A 24,740-nucleotide genomic window follows, 5' to 3' on the forward strand; every position below is an offset into this window, starting at 1 on the left:
CGCGTGCTCTGCCCCGGAAGTGCTTGCGGCGCAAGGCCGGAAGTGCGCAGGCAGTGCTCGCGGCGGCGGCGACGGCGGCGGGAGGTTCGGTTGTCGCCCGTTGGCCGCGCGGCGCCGCGCTCGGCGGCCGCCATTGCAGGTCAGGCCGCGGGCGGGGGGCGCGGGAGGCCGCGGGGAGCGAGGGCTGAGTCGGGGATGGGGGTGAGGGTGCGAGGGAGTGGGAAGCTAGGGAGCTGGGGCCGGGTGGGGCGTTCGGCTCGAGAAGAAGAATGGCGAGCCGAGGGGCGGGGAGCGGCGGGCGGGGGAGGGGCGGCCGGGAAGGGGGAGGGGAGCGCGGAGAGCCGCGGAGAGGTGGGGGCAAACCCAGAGGGGCCCCCGGGGTGGGAGGGCAGGGAATTGTGGGGGAAGGGAGCGGTGTATAGACGGAAGGCGGAGGGAAGGAAGGGAGTGAGAGGGGCGGAGCGTGAGAAGAGCGGAAAGGGTGGCCGAGCGCGGGCGGAGGACGGAGAAGGGGGCGGCGCGGGCCGGAACCTCGAGGTACGTGCGGGAAGGGGCTCTTCCCCGGGTGGGGAGGGAGTCCAGAACGTGAGGTGTGCGGGAATGTGGTAGAACTGGAACCCAGGAAATAGCGGGAATATCAGAGAGGGGATTTGGAGGGGGGGCCTGGGGGTGTAGGAACGTGAGGTTTGTTCGAGGGGACATTTTAAGTCGCGGGGGGAAGCTGCTGGGAGAGATAATTGGGAAGATGGTTAGGAGGAAGAGTGATCCAGGTTCTTTTGTGGGCGGAGTGAGAGACTAAAGAGTGGGGTCGGTTCGGGTTCTGGAGGCGCTAAGTACTTGAGATTAAGGAGGGAACGGAACGATTTGGAGAGTGAGGATGTAGAAGAACATTTAAAGAGTAATCTTTGGGAGGAGGGTGGACGGTTTGCGGGGTGTGGAGGAATGCAGTTTAAAGAATAGTTTCTTTGGGAGGTAGGAGAAAGGGTTAAATAGATTGGTAGGAGGTCCCAGCGAAAGTCTGGGGTGAATAGGAGGGGGTTGGGGAAGTGAGGGGAAGCGGATTGAGAAGTCCCAGAAAGTGGGCGGGACTAGACATAGGAAGTGTTTGTAGCTCCAGATGAAGGGATGGGGGGGGGCTGGGGGAGAGGGTGGAGAAGATGGGGGTCGATGGGAGGAGAATCCAGCATACTGTGAGACCTCAAGCCGGGCTAGAAAGGAGGGGCTTTGGGGAAGATAGGGGGTCATCGCAGTAAGAGAAGGAAGGGTTGAGATGGGGCTGCAGAGTAGCAGAAGATGGAGAAAACTGGAGTAACTCAGATCGACTGAAGCCATCTTTTCCACCCATTGTCTGCAAATACCAGTAATTGATTCCCCGCATCATGGGAATCCTAAAATGTGATGGGAAAGTACCACGTGTATGCATAGTATCCACACATGTTTTTGAACACACTCTTCACTAATGAAAAGTTTGGAAGCATTCATTTCCACCTACCCTCCATAGCCCCTTTTTGGAGGGGAGCAAGCTTCTCATTTGGAAACAGAATTTTAGTACTTAATGACATATGCCTGTCAGGAGACAAGATTTTCCCTTTGAAACTTAGACCATCCCCTTGAGTAACAAACCACAATAACACTGCTAATAAAAATAATCTGATTCATTTGTATATGAAAATTTCCTGAATTGTTCATTTGATGGAAAGGCACATAGAAAAATAGTCGTCTTTAGAGAAAAGAGAAGAAAACTTTCAGAACTTAGTCCTTGATGCAGTTTGGTGAAACTTGACTGTCATGTTTGAATTGTTCTCCCATCATGTAAACCTGGTTTTACTCTGATAACCTGCTGCTTTTGTAGGAAGGTTTAATGCACTATAAACATTAAAATAATTATTCAGTATAGAATTTAGATACTCTTTTGAACATATACTGAGAAAATGCCATGTTCCCAGCCAGTAATAAGTAGTTTGATCCTAAAGTCTTAACCATGTTTTAGACACTATGCTGAGGGCTTTCCATTCATAACCTCGTTAAGTTTCCACAACAATCCTTTGGGATAGTTTCTTTCTTACGCCCAGTTTATTGGTGGGGAAAGTGAAACTTAAAAGGTTAGATTATTAATCCCATGTCACACATAGGCTAAGTAACAGAATCCAGGTCTGACAAGTTGAGCTCTCACTGCATTCCTAAACAACCGACCCTGGGACTGAGTAACAGCTCAGTAAATGCTAAGTGTGGGTCTAGCAGTTTGAAAACTTTTTGTCATGTGTTTAATTTTTTTAAATAAAAAATGAATTTTTATGTTAAGAATTCTAAAGTTAAACCCTTTATTGGCTATCTTAGGAAAATACAAGATGAAAGGTTGTAATGAAAATTTATAAGCTACTACTTAGTTCTAGTAAAATTTATTTTTAATCACCATTGAGTCCACTTGTTTGGGTAAAAGCTGTATATGTTCTGTTTAATTGGATCCATACTACACTTCCGCCACATTATATTTTGGGGGCAGTTACCATTATGAGGATCATTGCTCATTCATTCTGTTGTAAGACATTACTAATCTTTTAACAGTTCAACATTTAACAATGCAGAAAGCAAATTCTAAGAGACTGAATTTTGTTGAAGATTAAAATGAATCAGTGACAAAGAATGTTCTCTGTTCTTTTGGTTTATTTTGCCTTATATTTGGTTTTGAATCTTGAAGATGACATTGAGTAGATCCCTAGAGATTTCAAAAATCTAAATCTCATCAATTGAATATGATAAAAAGTCTTGTTTGTTTTTTACTGCCTACCCCAGAGATGCAATAGGTACTTTGGTTGGTAGTTGTATAGGTTACTTACATGCCATTTTGTAGAAATGAGAAAGGCTGATCTTTGTAAAGTAATCAAAAGTTATACAGAAACGTGTTTGAGGGGCTGTGGGAGAGGACTGCTGGAGATGCCATATTATGGAGGGGTTAAAGTTCCCATCCACTTCCTAGATATGTGACCAGTTACTTAACCTTTAGTGCATGTTGCCTCATCTGTAAAATGGGAATAAGAGTGCTTACATCATTAAAGTTGTTCTGAACGATGAAATGAAAAAATCAGATTAAGTGTCCACAGAAGTTTAGCTATGGGAGAAATGAAACTTTTGTATTACAGCACTCTGCCTGGGTTTTTCTTCTCAAATTGTGTTTGTACTCTGATTTTTTTCAGGCTTTTTTTTTTTCAGGTTTTTCATAATAACTATAATAGTAACTAAATTCAAAACAGAGGTAGAAGTCAAAGAAAAGTTAAATAAGGTATGTCCCAAATTGATACAGTTCCCACTTCAGTCTTTTGAATTTTGGGTAGGGTTCCATTGTGACTCTGGTTTGGCTTTGAAATGCTGATTCTTTTGCTGTGCTATCGTTTGTTTGGGGTCTTAAAGTTACTTGGACCACTGTCCTGAGAAGCAGTAGTGTGTTGACTTTATGCAGGACCTCCATGTCTTAAGACAGGATGATCTGGAGCAAGCTGTTTCTACAAATTTTGAAGCCCCAGAAAAGACCTTTTTTTTTTTTTTTTAAACAGGAAAATATTGAGAGTTAATTAGGATATATAAAGTACTTTAAGAAAAGTTTGCTTTAGAAAGCTAAACTTGACTAAGTTAAGACTATAAAACTGTATTGTCTATTTGGTGATGTGAAGGCCCAGAAAAATTAAGCAGGAAAAAAGGTCCTCCTTTTTTGACAGATGGGGGTGGAAGGAGTTGAAATCATTTCAGGAGAAAGAAGTTTGGGGGTTTTTCCCCCACTTTCCATTGCTCCAGGTCTACACTAGTTATGGCCGGTGAGACTCCACTCTGAAGTATAGTGAATTAAATGTCTTTCAAAAAGTGACATTGCCAAAATTTTTCCTTGGCTGTACAGTTACACATACTGTCAGCCTAGAATTGGTGTTCTTTAACTGTAGAGAAGTTGGTCATCACCAAATCTGGGATTAAACTCCAGACTGTTGAGAGAGGTGCTAAGCAAACTCTTCCATTGACTCCTTTTAGTTTCATGGTTTGATAGACTATTTTTCAGGCTGTGTCTTCAGATGTTTTTAATAAATCTGCATTTTTTGTACAAGCAATATCTTAGAACAAACATGTACAAATTGTTCTACTTGTCTTCATTGTTGGACTTAGTTGAGACTGGAGACTTAGAATTTTTTTTTATAGGAAATATAATGTTACATTTGTCATTACTAATAGGATTTGATTTGTATTACACTACAACAGCTCTTTGTTTTCCTGCTGCCTACCTACTGACAAGAGTATAGGGACAGATGGGGCTGCATGTTACCAGATTCTTTTTAGTCAACTCCACATTAAGTGAAATACACATTCCCTGTCACCGCTATCAGGTGTGTTCTCAATGAAGTACCCAGGTACACCTACCTGCTCTGGCCCTGAGAACAGTTGCCTAGAGTAGTTATCTCAAGGAGCAAGAAAAGGAATAATAAAACTCAGGTGATAGCCTATTTTAAGGCATTAAAGTAGAATTTTGAAGATTTGTTTGAGAGAGCATGCATGCATGAGTTGGGGAGCAGAGAGGAAGAGAGAATCTTTTTTTTTTTTTTTTTTTTTTTTTTGGAAGAGAGACTCAAGTAGATTCTGTGCTGAACATGGGGCTCAGTCTCACAATCCTGAGATCATGACCTGAGCTGGACATTTAACTGCCCCACCCAGGCACCCCTAAAGTGGAATTTTAAAATTTGCTAAAAGAATGCCTTCTGCTCTTTCTTACTAACTCAGTAAATACACTCCCACGTACATAAATGTAGCCAGGCCAGTCTACAGGTTCCTGTGAGCTAGACCCTTAGAAGTGGTTCTAAACTTCATTTGTGTTCACATCTGCAGCTTCCCAGTGGGACTAGCATAGGTTTGACCACTCTGACTAGGGACAGCCCCAGAATGGTGAACGTGTAGGCCCCAGAATTTGTATTTTCAGGAGCATTCCTAGATGTTTGCCAGTATCGAGAGATCTTCTGAGGCAGGGCCTCCTATATAAGTGGGTAAAGCTCTTCTGATCCAGCTATCAGACATCTGTTTTCCTTTGCCCCCCTTGGGCCACTGTTGGGAATTCCTGTTCCAACAGGAAGCTGTCCAGGAAATACGGAATGCACTGAAAATATCTGCATCGCCCTTAAACAGTCTATAGGTACTCCTCTCAGACATGTTTCCAAAGGCTTTAGAGATTGATTTCCTTCCCTGTCGTGATCTTTGTAGAACTTATCTGTGTGAACACTTAATTGCTTCTCAGAAACTACCTATGTATTACTATAACTGTATCCATCAAGAAACATTTAGTGCATTATCAGTCATCAAGAGCTTGGTTGTAAGAACCCTTTAGTCTGTATGCATTTGTTAACCTTTAGAAACTTTCCAACTTCAGTTTCTAGTTACTGAGGTTTTTTTGATTCATGGCTAAAACATACCTACCATTCTCTAAATTATAGTCAAAATTATAGTGTGGAAATACCGATTTGCTTTTTCCATTATCTTAAAAAAAAATAGCTGCTGTCTTTAAGCCATTTTGCATATACGTGGTCTTCACAGTAGTTTGATGAATCAGATAATCTAGGTATTAGCTCTACGGTCATTAAGTGACTTGTGTATGATGACACAGTGAAAAGTTCTACACTTACAGGCTGGAACCTGACTTTAAGTCTTCCGATTTTAAATTGTAATCCTTTTTTCAAGAAACCTTAGAAGAATTTTAAAAGTGCTTTTGGTTCAGTTGATGGTATTGTAGGGACTCCTTATCTTGTCACAAGACCTTTGCCCTTGAGCCCCCATATTTATTCTCAAAAGGTCTGATTTACAGATGCCTTCTTGATCCCCCATTGTGCTTCTGACCAGCTCTCCTGTCTGCAGTGCCTGCCTGATGCTTTGATGTCTTTCATTCTCACTAGTGCTTGGTTTTCTTTTGGGAGCCTAGGTTTTCTTTTGGGAACATACTGATTATGAGTATAGATAAAGACAGGTGGCCTAGGTTCTTAGACCTGTACAGCATCTGACTCATAATAAAAATTCTGCAAGTTTTAGCTACTGTTTATATTTGAATTTGAAGACCGGTGAATTGACTGACCGTATGTTCCCAAGGGATGTTTGGTGCTCAAGAATAGAGAAGTTCTGTCCTGTAAGCCAATATACTTTTCCCTGGAGATCCAAAATGAAGGTTAACATTATCAGTCAAGAAACCTGTTTAACTTTTTAATCCAGTGTTTGCTAAGCTTGTGCACAGTTATACCTATTAACATACAGTGCTACAATTGGCAGACATTAGACTAATAACTTTCCACTGAGTCCCATTGATTTATTGGAAACACTTACACAGAACATGTAGTTTATTTTTTTTATTTTTTTGTTTTTTTTAAAGGTTTTATTTATTTATTTGGTGCAGAGAGAGAGAGACAGACAGATCACAAGTAGTCAGAGAGACAGGGGGAAGCAGGCTCCCCGCTGAGCAGAGAGCCAGATGTGGGGCTCGATCCCAGGACCCCGAGATCATGACCTGAGCTGAAGGCAGAGGCTTAATCCACTGAGCCACTCAGGCGCCCCCAGAACATGTAGTTTAGATCCCCCATCCCTCAGGCCCCTGTGAATCCACCGTTCCTAGAAAGACAAGTGAAGCCAGTTGTCTCAGGCAAAAAATAATCATTTTAACCATTCGTTTAGAGTACCACAAACTTGCCACCAGGTGGTACTGTTGCATAAAATGGAAGTTGATTGAGTGTCCGGGTATATCTCAGCGAAAGATAGGCAAGGCATATAATGAGAGTCATGTTAGATAGCTGCTTACCATTCACCAAAGTTGCCTGAAGGACTTTTTTGCTAATTGGCTTTTGTTAAAGGAGGTCCCTTGAACCTTGAAAGACCACTAGAGTGTTAGACATGAAATTTGTATTTTTATAACACCACCGGGAAAAGTAAAATCTAAATGAGTTTTTTGTTTTTTTGTTTTTTTTTTTAAAGATTTTATTTATTTATTTGACAGAGAGAGATCACAAATAGGCAGAGAGGCAGGCAGAGAGAGGGAGAAGCAGGCTTCCTGCTGAGCAGAGAGCCTGATGCGGGTCTCAATCCCAGGACCCTGAGATCATGACCTGAGCCAAAGGCAGAGGCTTAAAACCCACTGAGCCACCCAGGTGCCCCAGATTCTTTAGTGGTTTTGTTTTTTTTTTTAACATGCAGAATAGAAAATAGAACATTCTTGAGAAAGGCAGATTAGCATAGTGGTCAGCAGTGTGGGCTATAGTGTTATGTTTTGTGTTCACATTCTGGCTCGTTGACTAATAAGTACATGACCTTACTTTCCATAGCATTATTTTTTTTTTTAAGAATTTTTTTTTTTTAAGATTTTATTTATTTATTTGTCAGAGAGAGTGAGCACAGGCAGACAGAGAGGCAGGCAGAGGCAGAGGGAGAAGCAGGCTCCCTGCTGAGCAAGGAGCCCGATGTGGGACTCGATCCCAGGACGCTGGGATCATGACCTGAGCCGAAGGCAGCCGCTTAACCAACTGAGCCACCCAGGCGTCCCCTTTCCATAGCATTATTGACCCGTGGTGATCTTAAGCAATGTTGTATCAGTTGTATCAGTGTCAAATAAAAAAACATTTACTGCTTATAACATTTTTAGGGAAATGAAATAAAATCTGTCTAAAGCACTTAGAAAACTGCTTCACACACAGTACGTGATAAATATTAGCTATCATTATTATTATCCTAAATTTTTTTTTCCTCTACAGCTTACTTTCAGTTGCTTTTTAAAGACGGAAAGCTCATGGTGCAAATTGTTATTTCCAGGTGAGTACATTTTGAGACTTTTTTGTTTAGCTCGAATGATTAGGGTTATGTAGGTTTGACATTTTCCTAAAAGAATCAGGGTCCTCAGGGTGCATTGCACACATCCTTGCATTTCGTCTGTAGTTCAGTGCCTAGCACTGCCTAATTTCCCAAGAACTTGTGCTCAGCAAGGAGTTCCTTTGGGCCTTGAATGGTGGTGTAGGACACTATTCATCCTTCACCCCTCAAAAATATTGTAACCGCCAGCCCTTTGCTTGCAGTGCTGGGGCTGGAGGCCTGGCAGAATGGGTGCTGATGGAGCTACAGGGGGAGATCGAGGCTCGCTACAGCACTGGATTAGCTGGAAACCTCCTGGGAGACCTACATTACACCACTGAGGTGAGGGGACTTTTCTTTCCCTGCCTAATGCCTCAGGAAAGCAAGCTACACCAAGGTGGTGCTCCCAGGACCCAGAGTGAGGACTGCCCTCAGGTTTGTTATTCGAGGTCTAGCTAATCTAAACTCTCTGCTTGTTCTCCCCTGACCCCTGCAACAGCAGGGAAACTTAGCTTTGGGGAATCTGGAAAAATCACAGTTCTAAAAAGCGGAAACTCTCTTACCTGGGGCCAGAAAGAGTAAAAAGGGTATGAGGGTGGTTGCCTTATACGGCTCTTAAACAGCAGTAGAGTCATGCCAGGGAGTGGAGGTGCCGGTATTGCTCGCTAAGAGCATCTCTAGAAGGCACCTGAGTATTATGACCTTGCCCTGAACCTCAGGCATTTCATTCTTGTTCTGCCAAAGGGAATCCCTGTGCTGATCGTGGGGCATCATATCCTGTATGGAAAAATCATCCATCTGGAGAAACCTTTTGCTGTCCTTGTCAAACACACTCCTGGGGAGCAGGACTCTGATGAGCTTGGCTGCAAGACTGGCACCCGGTACCTGGTGACAGCACTCATCAAAAACAAGATCCTTTTCAAAACTCGCCCCAAACCCATTATCACCAACGTCCCCAAGAAAGTATGAAAGAACCCCGGATTTTCCCTAGAGAGCGGCCAACTCCTTGGACTCGTGCTCAGTTGCCACCTCGAGGACGGCTCGACGGTTCCCTGGGACCACAGAGTGGTCCTGTTTTGAACACAGGCCACCCGCTAGGCATGAATTCTGATCCCTTCCTTATGGCATCCAGTTCTCTTGGTGGAAATCTGGCCCCATTTCCAAGGAACCCATCGCCTTTTCCAACCTCATCAGGCTCATTGGCTTCAAATCCAGCACCTTTCCCTGCTGGTGCTCGTGACCCAAGCATGGCTTCTTTTCCAAGAGGGATGAATCCCGCTGGTGCAGGTGCAGTTTCTTTCCCGAGGCCTGGTGGCCTCTTGGGCCCAGGCCCAGGGCCATCCCTAAACCCTAGGGCAGGGGCTCTTCCAGGTCCAGGGCCTCTGTCTAACCCAAGGTTAGGGGGTCTTCCAGGGCCAGGTCCTATGTCTAACTCAAGGTCAGGTGGTCTCCTGGGAACAGGTCCTGACCCCAGAAGTGGCGGCCCTATGGGCCCTGGGTCTGGGCCCAACCTGAGAGCAGGTGTCCTGTTGACTTCTGGGAATGGTCCTCCTAATCCTAGGCCCGTTGGCCTGGGACCAGGACCAAGTCCTAATCTGAGGTCAGGGTTTGTTGGTACAAACCCTGCCCCGAGGTCGGGTATGTTTCCAGGCCCGGGTCTTGGGCCCAGCCCAAGGGCTGGTGGCCTGGGCCCGGGCCTTGGGCCCAACCCAAGGGCAAGTGGCCTGGGCCCAGGCCCTAATATGGATACCAGAGCAGGTGGCCTCCTGGGCACAGGATCTGGTCTTAACTTAAGAATGGCTGGACCTCAAGGCCTAGATCTTGCCCCCATTCTAAGAGCAGCAGGTCTTTTAGGAGCAAATTCAGCTGCTTTCTCACAGGCTTCTGGAAACATGGGCACAAGCCCATCCTCTATGGCAAGAGTACCTGGACCCATAGGCCCAAACTCGGGTCCTGTCTCTCGGGGAATTGGCCTTCCAGGGCCAAACCCATCTCCCATGTCCAGAGCTCCTGGCCCCCTAGGTCCTAATTCAGCTCATTTTTCAAGGCCAACTGGGCCCATGGGGGTAAATGCTAATCCCTTTCCAAGGGGGACAGGTTCAGGGGGGCTGAATCCAGTTTCCTTCTCTCAGTCCTCTGGCACATTGGCTTCAAATCCATCTACCTTCCAGAGGTCTGCTGGCCTCCAGGGCTCAAGCCCAGCAATTTTCCCAAGAACCTCTGGGCCACTAGGCCCCAACCCAGCTAACTTCCCGAGGGCCAGTGGCTTGCAGGGTCCAAGTCCCGCTGCCTTCCCAAGGTCTACTGGCCCATTAGGACCTGGTCAGGTTAATTTCCCCAGGTCAGCTCCTGGGCCCCTGGGCTCTTCTCCTGCAGGCCCTGTGGGTATCAACCCAGGTCCTTTTGCAAGGCCAACTGGGACCCTGGGTCTAAACCCATCTTCCTTTCCAAGGATGAATGGCCCTGTGAGCAAGACTTTGGTCCCATTTCCTAGAGTGGGGAGCCTCCCTGGCACAAACCCAGCTGCTTTCCCCAGACCAGGGGGTCCAATGGCTGCAATGTACCCAAATGGAATGTTACCCCCTTAAACACTGTTTTCTCTCCAGGACCACTTTGGTTTTCAAGCACCGTGGTTCTGGGCAGGGGCTGTGTTATAAGTAAAAGGGTAGATGTGGAGCTACCGTCTGAAGTACATAGCTGGGGCTCAAGTTCAGATGAGCCATCTTTTTCCTCTGCTTTCTTGACTGAAGGTGAAATGTTCTATGTGGGAGATGGACTACTACAGGTGGGAATGATCCTGACCTTTAGAGAAAGGATCTCCAGCCCTCCAGAAGCCTGCTGTGCATTTGTCCCACAGCTTTCTGCCCCTTGTTTCTTAACTAGTTTCTTGAATTGTTCACGTGGACTTTTCCTCAGGGATACATTGGCCTGCAGGTCCCAGTTCATATGTAGTCCCCTGCTCACCACTGGAGAATCAGCTCACTGCTCTCTAGAAATGTTGCATTGGTGAACGGACCATGCTTCAGCAGCTCTGACCTGGGCAGCTTGGACCTGGTCATCCTCTACTGCCATACCTTTCCCTGGGGGCTTGAACACAGAACAGGGAGGTGGGCAACCACATCAAAGACCCACCAAATACAATGTCTGCTTGATTGACTGGGCCTGCAACTTCCTTCTCCTGGGACTTAGAGGAGGCCAGAATCAAGGCTCCACCGCTCATCTAACTCCTCTCCACTAGTACTCTGATCAAAGAACCTCAAAATTTAAACTGATGTGGATGGGAATTGGGGTGGGGGGGGTGGGGGGAGAAAGGGGAGAAATCACTGTGCTTCGTTCAGCCTGACGTGAAAGGATGGTTGGTGTTTTTCCTGCTTGTATCTTTTCTTACCGTTTCTTTAATAAATGGGATGACAGGGCTGCCGATGTCACTCCATTTCGTTACCTGTTCCTGCAGGAAAGAATATTTTCTGCTTTTCATTGTTTCAGCTTGGCCACAGTTCTGTTATCTGCCAGGTAAAATGCTGTCACTCAAGGAGGAAGCAAGCGTCAACTTTTAACCTTAGCTAAGGACTCACTAATCTGCCAGTGATTTCACCAGAGACCTTGCCCATCCCCAACAATTAAAAAAAGTTAAGCCACGGGAGGTGCAGTTACCAACAAGGTGAGTCTGCTGTATACCCCAGGTCCAGAGGCAGCTGGGACTACTTACCCTGTTTGAGTTCCACTGCCAACTATCTTGACAGAACTATTTCTATCCCAAGGACCTCTTCTGAAACTGGAATAAAACCAGTTTAAGTACAAGGAGAAAGTAGTTCAGAGATAACCAGCATTATGTGAGAATCTTTATTTTGACAAATAAGTGCAGTATAAAATATTAGACCTGAAAAGTAAAAAAAAAAAAAAAAAAGTAAAAATAAATATGTTTACAAATTATTGTAGAAAGAATACAAAAGGGTTAAAATTCTCAATGAGGAAAAACCAAAATGTGTCCAGTTGTATAAAGGCTCTTCCCTTGCAAGAAATGGGGATAAAGCTGAAGACCCAGTTTGGTTTCGCTGCTGAAAAAGGTACAAAATAACTTAGAAAAACCAGTCGAGGTCAAACGTTGTGAGCCCACTACCTGTACCTGCCTACTCTTGATTTGAGCAAAGTTGATAACCACAGTGCAAGGCAGAGCTGACGGTAGGACAACGAGGAGTTTTCCATCCAGGAGTCTATCCTACCTTCACCTTCAAGTAAAAGCTGAAGAAAAACAAGCCCTTAGTGAAGTCTGAGCTCTGCAGTTGGCTGACCGGATTTCCTCCATTGTAGTGCTCAAAATAGTTTACTTGGCCAGCAAAAACACGGAAGAGCCTGGAACAACTGCCTTTAGTAAATGCCTGCTGCCTCTTCCAGCCTTCATGGGTCAGGCCCAACACCACCCAGTAGTCTTATCAGAAGCTCGAGGTGTATGTGATGCAGCGGTGTTGGCTGCACCTAGAAAACCCTTCTGTTCGTGGGAGATGAAAGAAAGCACCAGGGTTTGCCAATCTGTGGCTCAGAGCACACTTTGTTCCTTTGTAGGAAGCACCTGGGCACACTAGAGGCTTGCCCCCTCAAGTCCTTGTCTACCTTAGTGCTGGTTCTGAGGGCTTAGCAGGCCCTGCTGAGAATGGACATTTGGAGAGGGCAAGCAGGCACGCATGCAAGGAAGTATCCCCTAAGTCAAAGGCTTAGTCGCGATCCCAGGTTTCAAACCCAAGAGCTGAGAATAGTCTGTGGATTGCAAAGCTCTAGAAAATGCCTTCCCTCTTGCCCCCAAAAAGCAGAAGGGAAAGCCTCAAGGGGCATGAGAGAGAAAGGAAGAACCTTAGGATTTGGGAACCAATTCCATCTCTGAGTTTGGTTTCTGGGAAAAAGCGAGCAAGTGCAATAATGACTTGGCTCTAAGAATTCCCTGGAGAAGCCACTGAGGATAACGCACAGTCTCAAAGATGACCAGCTTGGATTTGAGGCTTCACTTAGGGTATACTGAAAAGCTTTCATTGGAGATGATTGTCAAGAACTATAGCCTGAAAGTCATGCACGCTTAGCCAGCTGCTAAGCAATCTGTCCAAGCAGTTCCAAGATTGTAATTTGGTCAAAGGCTCCTAATTGGTTTCTCCCCAACCTGCTGAGGGTAAGGGTGCCTGTGGCAGAGGGGCCTGTGAGACCCAGGCTCTGCCTCAGTTGCCACCTTGAAAAACTTAACCATTGAGAAAGATGGAAGAGGTGACTGCATCCCCTCAAAGAAAGCAAAGGGAGGAGGTTCTCTTAGACTCATTGGAGTTTGAGAGAGGAATTCAGAAGTATACAGGGTGAAATTCCTGAGCCCTCACTTCCTTTCTGAGCATGTTGGGGTTTCACCTTCCTGGGAGATGACTAAAACATTTCCTCTCCCCAGCAGAGATCAGACAAGCTCATCTAGATGTCAGGCAGTTTCCAGGTGAGACACACTCGGCCCAAGACCTCCTTACAGGCCCTGGCCTTTAGCACCACCACCAATCTTTGTTCCTCCTGGCAGACTTTAGTTTCTAACACAGATACATATACACACTCAAAAGCAATTCAGTGCCAACTCCCTGCTAGTCTAGCTCATCCTTGGGATGTGGAGATGTGGAATGGAGTATGTCCCATAATAAAGCACCATTCCTGGACCCTGTTTTCTGATGCCCAAAGATCAGGCTTCTGAGCCTTGTATCTTAGGCACAATCTTATTGCATTGATAGCTAGATGTGGGGTTGGGGGTGGGGACACATTACTAGCTGGTCCAGATCTCAGGAGTTCTCCCACCACCTCTAGTTGTGTTCAGATTGTCTAGGAGAACCCCTTGCCACAGGCTGTCACTTACCTATCAGAAGTTGCCACTGATTGGAACTAAATGGTTTAGCACACTTCTGGGTTCCCTTTGGATCCTGGGGAAGGAGGTGGAATCTTTCCCAGAGGCCACCACGCATGCAGAGGCAAGCAGATGGATGGCGTGAAAACAAGTCTCTGCCCCCTGAGCTGGAATGGTGGCGTCTCCTGTAAGCAGAACTGCCCCAGACCATACAGTACAGTCACCGTTCTTTGCACTGCAGACTTGTCCTTTGGACCATTAATACACTAAAACAGCACACCCTCCTCCCTCCCACCCCATCTTTTCTCTTCCATTCCCCTTCCCTCCCTTACCCATTGCACTTTTCCCACTCTGCTTGGGGGGGCTGTGTCACACCTCAGCAAAAGCTAAGCTATACTGCTCTGGCTTCTTTCCACATCGCCGGGCTATTATGGCCAGATACAACATGAGGAGGGCCACCCAGTAGCAGCCGTACAGGATGGCCCCAGAAACCAGGAAGGCTAGCTCTGTCTCACTGAACAGATCCTGGCAATAAGCTGTATAGGCCAGCCCCCCTAAAAGGACTGCCACCCAGATGGACACGGGGATGAGGCCAATGAAGTTCACCACGATGGTTTTTCGGCCAGAAGTGCCCCAGCCAGACTTGTTGATGGTAGCAATGGCAAAGATCTTGGCTGGCAGGAGGCTGGACATGTAGAGAAGGGAATAGAGGGACATGAAGATCATTTCTGCGTTGCCCCGAAGGAAGCAGGCATAGGTAGCCTTGATAATGCCCACCAGCTGCACTGTCAGGAGGAAGAGGAGAATATTCCAGATGCGGCCTCGGTAGAAAAGCTGTATGACCGTGGCAATGAGGAAGAAGGGGAAGAAACCTGTGACCACTGATTCGTAAGTCATCCAGAGGTGGTGCTTATGGAACCACAGAGAGTTGTAGAGCCACTCCCGGAAGTAGGACTTGCTCCAGCGCGTCTGCTGGTTGAGCCACCGGAGGTACTTGGTGGGCGTCTCTGTGAGGCACTTGGAGCGCGCTGTATACTTAGTCCGGTAGCCGAGGCTCAGGACCCGGTTGGTGAGGTGGCGGTCATCTCCAAAGCTGCACTTGCTGCCTAGGAACTTCTGATGGTACCAGTCCTCCAAGAATTGCTGGAGGAGGCTGTTGCGGTACATGCCCAGAGGCCCACTAATGCACTGCACACAGCCAAAGTAGGACTGGCAGGCCCGCTCCACATTGAAGGCCATCCAGTACCGCACACTGCTCAGGAAGGAGATCCATGAGTCATACTTGTTGAGGATCTGCAAGGGAACCAGAGTGGGCCTCCTCACCTGGGGACTTGAGCCCTGGGAGAGAGAGACACCTGAGGCCATGAGGCCTCCTTTACCCTGAGTCCTGCAGCCCACTGCTCAGTACCTGGCTATCAGTCCTAACCCAGCCAGAGCTGGAAAACCTGAGGCTCGGAGGAGCCAGCCCTACCCACTCACTCTCACCATCCCCTCGTTGCCCTCTGCACTGACTGTCCCAGTGACGCTGCTCTAGCCTTCAGAGCCACCTGCAGTCTCAGGAAACAGCTTGTGGTGGTGGCAGAGAGAAGGGCTTGAGAAGGGTGCCCAGCACCCCCCAGGCGTCTGTCCTACAGCCAACTGTCTACAGTTGGAAAGCTCAGGAAGACCTGATCTGTTACCAGCAGTGCCCTTGGGAAGATCCGGCCCCTTAATCTTGCCATACTGCCTTCTCACCATTCAGTGCAACCCTTCCTTAAGAACAAGGCTTCCTCAAGGATCCGACTTGGGAGGTGCTCATTGCACTATGGTCAACAAGCAACAAGCACCCTCTGTGATCAGTAGCCGCAGAACACCGAGCCCCTCCCAGCAGCATGGGCTCTCCACTACATACCTGTTCAGTGATTTTCTTCTTCCTCAGGTTGCAAAAGGCCAGAAAAGAGATTGGGTACCTAGTGTGCCTTTTGATACTAGTGAGAACTATCAAAGAAGAGGCCCCCTACACACACACGCACTGCCCTGACACACCACAAACTCACGTACCTCCAAAATAATAGTCAAGATGCTCACTTCCCAGGCATAGCCATTGGATTGGGAAGCAGAAAAGAGTCTGGACCCCACCCCCAGAAATCCCTCGTTACTGCTTACTTGGACATCTCCTCCAACTCCCCCTACTTGGGGGTCCTCCTCCAGGACTCGAAGCATCTCGATGGTGCAGGCTGGATCCAGCACGGTGTCAGAGTCACACACCTGTGGAGGGAGTGTGTGGTCAGCCCATTTTGACCTCCAGCCTGTGTCCACCACATGCTGTTCACCTACCTCTTCAGGGCCATAACCACCCTTCGTAGGATTCACTGCCACCACTAGCAAAGAGATCTATGCTAAATAGAATAGGTCAGACGAATAACAAAAAGTAAGGAAAAGGAGAGTTTAGATACCACACTGACAGCCAACTAGGCTGACAAAAGAAACCCTGGAGACTCGGTGTCAGGGAAAAATGCTTAGCACTGGGCCAATTTTTAGCCTCTATAGGGCCAGGCTCCACAAAAATGGTCTCAGAACACTTCCCTGGAGGAAAAGGAGGTACACACTGAAATCAGATGTCAGGTACAGTGGCTAAACCCAGGTCAGCAGACACTCCAGTTGAGGCCAAGAAATGGCTCTTGCCATGAGGCTGCTGCCCAAAGTGCTCTCCTAGATTAGCATGGTCTTCCCAGCCTCTGGTCTCCTGGACAACCCGCAGAGCACACAAGTGGAGGATGTATCCACCCGGCCCTAGGTACCCCGCTAATACTGCTGCAAGGCCCTCTGTGTGCTTTTGGCCAAGTGTCTAAGATCAGGGCATGGTATGTCCAAGGGCTGCTCTCACCCAGTTTCTCAGGAGCCTGAGTCTGGCAACTTAAAGCACTTGGCCACCCTGACATGACCCCTGGATTTACTCTGAATGAGCATGCAGGCTGGCAACAGCTGCCTCCAACCAGAGCCTAGATCAGATCCTGCCCACTTGCCCACCTTCCCTCAGGAGGCTTATAGTCTGATTCTAACAGGTAGCTCCATTATTAGTTGAACCTGAGCTATGAGCACTTATCCTTTTGGCTGACTCCGTATTTTCTGGAACATTACTGAGTTGACAAGGCCCAGATAATCACTGGCAGAACAACAGAGCAAACAGTATCCACAGATGAGCCTAAACCTTGCTTTGCAAAAGCCTAAAATCCTTTTAGTAAAGTTGCTAATGCCTGCAGGAAGGGGGCTGCCCCCCACACCCCAACCTTGCTGGGTTTTCTCTTGCCAGGCTGGAAGACATGGTGGCCAGAGACAAGAAGCAAAATGTTGAAAGGACTCCACGTAAAGCCATCACACATGTTCCCTCCTACCTCCCCACCAGCACACCTTGGGAGAAGTTGCCTTGAGAGCCCCAGGCCAGACTCCCAGAGCCTCTTCAGCCAACAGGCCAGGCTTTCCAGTGCTTCTGGTCTCAGGGCTACTTCCTGCCCTGTCCCTAACCCATTCTTCACGCTGCTCAGCTTCCTTCACTCCAGGGGGGTCTTTCTAACAGATCAGGGTAGGGAAGTTAGAGCTCTTGTCTGCCTGGGTTTCCCTACTGGCTGAAGGAGGGCTATCTCCTGTCACACCCACAGCGGGGCTAATGGAGGACAGGCTGAAATCCACCAAACAGGGCTGAAGCTCAGGCTGCCCCAGGCAGTGAGCCCAGAGCCATAAAGAAAAAGGCTGGCTCAGGTGTGTGAGCCTATTTGTTGATCCACCAGAATGAATCCACAGGAAATGATCCGTAAAGGAAGATGTGTGGCAGGTTTAGGGAATTCTGTGCTACAAGGGAGTAGACAGAGTCCCTGTGGCTTGAGCATGTGCCAGGGTTCAAGGGCTTTTCCTGTGCCTGCTGAGTCTCCAGGAAAGCTTCAGAGGCCCTGTGATCCTAGATAAACTGCAGAATCAAATGCTTCAACATCCCTCCCTATAAGGCCCTGGGAAGACAGAAAAAGGCCGATGTACCAATTCATCTGAGGATGCAACTTTCAAAAAAGCCCAAACCAAAACACCGGTGGCAAGCTAATTTTAGGTGGGTACAGTGGAGAACATTCAATGTCAGTATACTCAACATGCCCCTGGCAAGACGGAGCTGGCACACAGGTGGGCTGCCATGACAGCCATTATTCATTCACAGGATTGGCAAGACCCTCTGGCATGTGCGGACAAGAAATGCAACAGAGAAGTGGACATGTGGGTGCTGGACCAGAAACTGGGGTTCTCAGTGCAGTTTCTACTTGGTACTGAAGTGTGTGAGCTTTTCATCAGTTCTTTCTAGGTTTTGTTATTTGAAAGTTGGGAGCTGTGTTAACTGTGTTAACCTAATAACATTTCCAGCCTGGTGTCAATGACCTTTTTGACTGGAAGCTGAGCAGAATCTGTTCAGGGTCCTAGCCGTGCCAAGGACTGCTGCAGGATTAAGCCGCAGGATGAGCCACTGCTGTGTCCCTCCACTTCAAAACACGAATGTGACACTGGGTAGAGTAGGGCTCTCTGGCCCAGAACTGAAACAACAGTCGAGTGAGTTGGAGCATGATTTCTTCTGCTCCTTACCACACCTCCTTAGGGACAGATTCTCCTCACGTTACCAAGGGTAAGGCCGATGGATATGGGCAGACTGCCTAGGCTCAAATCCCACCTCTGCACCTTACTGCTGTGTGACATTAGGCAAGTTATGTAACTTCTCGAGGCTTTCAGATTCACCTTCTATGAGTGGAAATAGTAATAGTATTTATCCTCTAGGAATATTATGAGGGTTAAAAGGACTAATATGTAGGGACGCCTGGGTAGGCCAGTCGGTCAAGCATGTGCCTTCGGCTCGGGTCATGGTCCTGGGGTCGAGTCCTGTGCATCGACCTCCTTGCTCAGTGCGGAGCCTGGTTCCCCCTCAGCCTGCCACTCCCCCTGCTTGTGCTCTGACAGATAAATAAAATCTTAAAATAAAAAAAAAGAAGAATTAATATGTATGAAGTGCCTACAATAGTGTGTGGTATGAATTAGGTGCTATCCACTTGGTAGCTCTTATTAGTACTGGGATACCAGGCCAGAGGTGCACACTAAGTCCCACAGGTAGGTTAGAGAAGAACCAGGATTTCATCCCTGGTCTTTATGACCCCAGGACTGCTGTTCAGAGCAGTGGCCTCAGTGCCTTCTGAAGTTCAGAGGAAGGATGTACACAACACAAAGGACCTCAACCAGACCTAAAATCCCTGCCCGTTACACCCAGCCCGCCAGACACAAGCACACACTCCTGGTAAAGGTGCGCTTACCTGGATGTAGTCCACTGAATCGCCAAGAGCCTTGAAAGCCGTGTACATGACCTCTCGCTTGCCTCCCCATTTCTGCATGATGCACGAAAAGGTGCTGCTTCGCACCACATCCCGCACGCGGTCCATGCCCTCCTGCAGGCTGGCCTCCGTCTCCCCATCCCCCGCCTCATGGAAGTTGCTGCGCCACACGAAGAAACCAGCTTGCTCAGTGCCCCCTAGCACCTCGTGGAAGATGTCCAGCATGTAGGCATCCTCCTGGCGATTGCCATCCACCACCATAACCACCTTGAGGTCAGCAAAGGCAATGCGCTGGGCTGAGCGCAGGCACTTGCGCAGGTAGTCAGGGTCCTCCTGGTAGGCGGCGATGCAGAGTGCCACTGAGCGCCGCGACCGCGACGGCCCCCGGAGTTTCAGCGGCCGGCCGGCCCGCCGCATCCGCCGGTGCTCCAGGAAGGCAAACAGGCTCTGGATGAGCAGATGCAGGCCCAGGATGGCCCCGTACAGGCCGAAAGACAGGTAGTGCTTCTCCGTGTGAATAAACTGGTAGCCTGTCACATAAGCTGCCAGGATGCCGCCCAGCACCGCGAGGGCAAACAGGCTGGTGCCCACCACACGCAGGGCTGTCGTTAGCTGCACCGGCATCTGGAGGGAGAGAGAGGGAGGTGTGGAGTCAGGCGGAAGGCAGCATTTCCAGTCAGTGGGAGCAGGGGCATTTTCTCTGGGCCAGGCCCAGAACAGGGGAAAGGACCCACTCATTGAAACCATTGCCACTGACTGAGCGGGGCGAAGACTGTGTGCCGACTCAGAAGCCAAGCCCCCAGGGTTCGAATTCCAGCTCTGCCACTTACTCTGTGTGCCTCTGCTCTGCCCCTTAGTTCATTCATCTGTGAAACAGGGACTGCAGCACTAACCTTGCAGCATCTTTGAGGGTGAAATGGATTACATATGTAAAGCGTTTCGAGGAGAATATATTCTTGTTAGACCAAAGCCAGAAAGAGCTATCTGATCCCCACCTGGTGGACAGCGATCTTGGGATCTGCCTGACCCAAAGCTCTTCTAGGCGACCTTCAGGAAGGATGAGCCCGAGGCCCAGGCAGCTCTGAGCACATGCAGGGCCAGGGAGGGGAAAGTGGGGGGTGACCAGGGAGGCAGCCAGTAGCCAAGAGCTGCTGCTGCTGCTGCTTTTTTTTTTTAAAGATTTTCTTTATTTGACAGAGAGAGATCACAAGTAGGCAGAGAGGCAGGCAGAGAGAGAGGGAGAATCAGGCTCCCTGCTGAACAGAGAGATGCGGGGCTCGATCCCAGGACCCAGAGATCATGACCTGAGGCTGAAGGCAGAGGCTTAACCCACTGAGCCACCCAGGCGCCCCTGGCCAAGAGCTTCTACCTGCTCTGTACCCACCAGGGTCCTACACAGAGGGAGGAGAAGTAAAGCACGGCCACCCATGAGGCCCATGAACAAAGTGGGGGAGGAAACGATGAGAAACAGCAGGAAACATAAAAGGGGGAGGAACTTCTCTCTCTTGAAACAGCAAAATCGGTAAGAGAAAGTTGCCCTGTGTTCTCTGTTACGTCACCTTTTTCTCATTTACTGTAGAGGCAGGAAAGAAAGGGAAAGCAACTGGGAAAAGCAGAGGAAAAAAGAAGATATGAGAGCTGGGGTGTGGACAGCTCTCCTGGAAACCTAGCAGTCAGGGCGCCAGAGGGAACTGCAGCCACCACTGCAGCAGCCTGGGAGAGTGGCTACTTGGGAAGCCCCATCCACTTGGTCCTAGTGCCCGCATGGCAGCTCTGTGCTGGTCCACCTGGCAATGCTGCCAAACTCTACCTGCACTCAGTCAGGCCTTAGTGCCGCATCTACCCTGAAGAAAAGAGCTTAGCACTCAGCACCGAAGACTTGTGCTTGAGACACAGCTCTATCCCCTCCTGACTGCTTGACCTCGCCCAAGTGGTCTGAGACTTCGGGTCCCCGCAAGGGGGGGTTTTAATGGTTTCTTGCTCCATAGGGCTCAGGTAAATAAATACTTTCCCTGTAATTAGAAGCACTTCCTGCTCTGAAGAACCACCCAAGTTGGAAGGCTGGTTGGGGAAGAGAGGAGGGGCTGATGAGGACAGCTCCCCACTCCTCATTCTGACCCATGCCTTCCCCCCATCCCCTTTGCCACCTGCCTGATCTGGAGATTCCCATTTCCAATGCTACCCACCCACCCTCTACAGGCAACAGGGGTCTCGCTTCCAAGTCAGCTCCTACTCTAGGTCTTACGGGAACCAACCCTTGAGCCCTGCTCCAACACAAATGCACCTTCTTGCTAGGGGAACAGTGCCTGCGCCCCTACCACCTGCCACACAGGATAGGTGAGGAACACGCAGCCACTGCCTAAGTCGGTCTGAGATTCAGGCAGCCAGCAGCATTCCAGCAGCTGCGGTCCGGAAAGTGTTGTTGGCAGCCTGGCGGCTTCGGAAGGCTCGGCCTCCAGGCGCTCTGCCCCGCCATTCCTGGGAGCCTGCTTCCTCTGCAGGACTCCCAGCCTTCCCTGGTAGCTCCCCACACTCGAATGCGCCTGCGGCTCAGGGGCCCCGAGGCCCTGCACCCCCTCCAGGAGAGCCCCCTGCCCCGTAGCCCTCTAGACCTTACATGCCAAAGGGGAACCCCAGGACACCACTGCCCACCTGCGCTCTGGGAGAGGGCCGGGGGCGCTGAGGCCAGCCCGGCAACCTGCCGGGTGCTGGCGCCCCGCCTCGGTGCAATGCCGGAGGCGGTGCCCACCAGGTTAATGCAGCCGGGAAGGCACTCGCCAGGCTTCTCACCCCCGCCTGAGCCTCGCCTTCTGGCAAAGGCGGCGCCGGCCACACCCACGTGCCGGTTTCCCACGACTCTGCGGGGAAGGAACGGAAAACCCAAGAAATCAGTCGGACCAGGCCCTGCTCATCTCCTCTGGGCCCCAGCTACCTTGGCAAAGTGTGCCTGCAGACAAAGGCAGCATCTCCGGTGTCGTCGGCCCCTTCCTCTCCTGGGCAGGACCCCCAAACCCCGCACACGAATTGGAGGCACTACCCTGACACCCCGTACCCCACCGAGGACCAAAAATGTCCCGCAGCCAAAACCCCACGAGCAATTAGGTGCTGGTGCGGGCTCTGGCAGAGCCGCCCCTGCCCAGAGAGGGGGCCGTGCCACCTCAAGCGGGGAGAGGGGAACCTCGACCACCTCTCACCCACCCCCATTTCGTTCAGAAGAGATCCGCTAGACCTCGGTCCCCGTAGGTAATGCGCACCCGGCTTCAAGGACACTACGTTGGGGGGCGCTCCCTAAGACACCTCCCCCCAGGTGACTGAAGGAGAAAACCCTCAGCCAAGGACGCACGCAGCCAATCTACACCCGAAACTTTGCGGGGCTGCCACTGTGCAGCCTCTCCAGCTGACAGGTGTGCCCTGCTACGGGGCCCACACGCGGCGGGATGGAAACTTGCGCGCGGGGGCTGGGGCTTTTCCCCTTGCGCCCGGCCGGCCGGCCGCCCTCCCGGCCCCTCCGAGCCGGCTGGGGAAGGGGAGGCCGGGCCCGCAGATACATGCGGCCGTGGCCCGGCTGACCCGCAGGGCCCAGAGCGCCCGTCATCTTGGTGCCGGACAGGTGCGAACCCCCGGGCGGGAGTGGGGGAGGGAGAGACTCCGACCAGCCTCGTGCCCCGCACAGTCGTCCGCCCCCTAATCCATTCACAAAACAGAAGCCGCAAGGGAGGAAGGGAGGCGAGGCTGGAGGAGGAGAGGATGGAGGAAGAAAGGGAGGAGGGGTCAGTGGGGAGGGGGCTGCAGGAACCACCGCGGTGAAGCCTGGAGACACTGCAGCCCTCAGCCGGCCTCCCGGCGCCAGACGCAGCGCCCGCAGAGGCTGGGGGGGGGGGTAGCCGGTTGGGGTCCGCCGGGCTCGGCCAGCGGCACCCCTGGAGCCCGGCGCGGCCCGCCCCTCCGATGTGGCCGGCTGGCCGGGCCCGCGCTCACCGTGCCGCCGGCTGCCCGCGCTCCGGTGCTCAGCAGGCCCGCGGCGGCTCCATGCCCCTCCTCCCGCTCCTTTCCGCCGCCGCGCTCGCCGCGCCTCTCTCGCCCCGGTGCACCGCCGCCGCCGCCGCGCGCTCCGACTGACGAGCGCCGGCCCCACGGAGCCGCCTTTAAGTACCGAGCGCGTCCCCGCCGGGAGAGGCGCCCTCCTCCGGCCCTAGGGCCGGGAAAGTTGGGAAGAGTGGGAGGGCCCCCCCGAGGGCCGCGAGGGGCACCCCCTTATTGGCTCAGTCGGAGGGAGCTATAAGCGGCCGGCGCTCGGCGGGACGCGGGGTCCCGCGTGCACGCGGCTCCAGCCGGTCTCTGCGCCCCGGGAAGGTGGGTTCTCCCAAGGCGACCAGAGGACGAGCTCCTCCGCGCTTGCCCGGGGCCAGCTGCCCAGGAGGAGGCGGTCATTGTGCTCAACCTGGAACCTGGAGCGCTGTTAACTTTCAATATAACCCATAGGGACTTCCAAAACTGTTAACTCTCCATTCCGCCACCCTCGCGCCCGGCTTTCTAAGCCTCGAAATCTACTCACTCTGCAAAACCGCCGAGGCGATGGAAACCTTCCCCCGACTGCGGCACGCGGAGGGGCTGTTCGCTGTATAGGGTACTCCCTAAAACCAAGACAGCAGAACCTTCCTGCCCGCAAAAAAAAAAAAAAAAAAAAAAAAAAAAGGATAAGAGTAATTGTCAAATATAAAAAGACTGTTCAAAGAAGGTGTTAACAATTGTGACAAGCTTAGCTTTAGATTCCGCAGTGGGGCGCTGATGACTTTAAGGGTTTGCAAAAGCTCCAAATGGTTTTGCAGGAACCTTGGAAGTTCCTGTGTCTTAAAGCCAAAACCAATTCCTCCTCCCCTTTTCTTACACCTTTATTTCCGACATCCGTAACCTCCTAAATCCCCAACTGACCTTATAGCCAGTGGTTTCCAGGACCCCAAAAGCTGCTGCTGGACTTGGATGAGATGGGGTAGGGTCAGGGAGAGGTGGGGGAGTTGTCAGCAGAGCAAGTTTAGAACCAGTTGAATTAGACCCCGGTTCCTAAATCTCGGAAAAACTTGAAGAGATAAAGACTAGTAAAAAATGAATTTACATGTCCTCCAAACACACCTGAGATAATTTCCATCACTTCTTCCCAAGCTGCAACAAATTTATAGCAACATTAGTTGCAGTCTACAAGCTGCTCCTCTTAGAAATCTTAGGGGCTGGGGCACCTTGGTGGCTCAGGCAGTTAAGCCTCTGCCTTCTACTCCAGTCCATGATCTGGGGCTCCCCACTCAGCAGGGAGTCTGCTTCTCCCTCTACCCCCCTCCCCTGCTCATGTGCCTATGCTCTCTCTCTCTAATAAATAAATATAATCTTTAAAAAAAAAAGGAAAGAAAGAAATCTTAGGGGCTTGGGGACTTGCCTGCCCATCCTTACTCATGCTCATTGCTGAGTTCCTCAGGCACACAAAAACCCCTGGCAAAGACACCTGCTACACCCCCTCACATCCTGCAGTACAGAAATCAAATCATTTCATGCTTTGGCTTGAGAAAATTGTCACTAACACGCTATATGGTTTAAATATCCTTTTTTGCGTGTGTTTTTAAAAACTAGTATTGAATCCACAATGGGAATATGTTTTGAACCTGAGATGGGCCCTAAGGAGAGCTAATAATGCACAGGTGGAGAGAGGCAAC

The 24,740-nt window shown here is 50.1% G+C and overlaps 4 protein-coding genes across 5 annotated transcripts in view; 2 read left to right on the forward strand and 2 right to left on the reverse strand.

The window, feature by feature from the left end:
• The window catches only part of UTP4 (UTP4 small subunit processome component), a gene marked incomplete at its 5' end in the record, with an annotated part of 36,346 nt that extends 36,212 nt beyond the window's left edge, over positions 1-134 (reverse strand). Inside the window, 1 exon segment of the mRNA XM_080829282.1 lies at positions 3-134. Coding sequence (XP_080685408.1) covers positions 3-134 — 132 coding nt within the window.
• Positions 66-8,817, forward strand: CHTF8 (chromosome transmission fidelity factor 8; the record flags this gene model as incomplete). The annotated part of the gene is made up of 4 exons (XM_080829287.1): positions 66-139; positions 7,755-7,812; positions 8,073-8,190; positions 8,593-8,817. The coding sequence occupies exons 2-4, from the start codon at positions 7,790-7,792 to the stop codon at positions 8,815-8,817; spliced, it is 366 nt and encodes a 121-aa protein (XP_080685413.1). The 5' UTR covers positions 66-139; positions 7,755-7,789.
• Positions 8,814-10,436, forward strand: DERPC (DERPC proline and glycine rich nuclear protein; the record flags this gene model as incomplete). Its single annotated transcript, XM_080829283.1, has 1 exon — positions 8,814-10,436. The coding sequence occupies one exon, from the start codon at positions 8,814-8,816 to the stop codon at positions 10,434-10,436; it is 1,623 nt and encodes a 540-aa protein (XP_080685409.1).
• Positions 10,437-10,827: 391 nt separating this feature from the next.
• On the reverse strand, positions 10,828-23,602 carry HAS3 (hyaluronan synthase 3; the record flags this gene model as incomplete). Of its 2 annotated transcripts, XM_080829284.1 has the most annotated exons (4): positions 14,075-14,998; positions 15,851-15,952; positions 19,021-19,662; positions 23,594-23,602. In XM_080829284.1, 3 exons carry the CDS (start codon positions 19,660-19,662, stop codon positions 14,075-14,077), a joined length of 1,668 nt encoding a protein of 555 aa, XP_080685410.1. The 2 variants fall into 2 exon arrangements, with proteins under 2 accessions (XP_080685411.1, XP_080685410.1); XM_080829285.1 differs by lacking the exons at positions 14,075-14,998; positions 23,594-23,602 and adding an exon at positions 10,828-10,935.
• Positions 23,603-24,740: the final 1,138 nt, after the last annotated feature.

This window comes from Martes martes (assembly GCF_963455335.1).
Source record: "Martes martes genome assembly, chromosome: 17".
In the NCBI taxonomy this organism is placed as follows: domain Eukaryota; kingdom Metazoa; phylum Chordata; class Mammalia; order Carnivora; family Mustelidae; genus Martes; species Martes martes.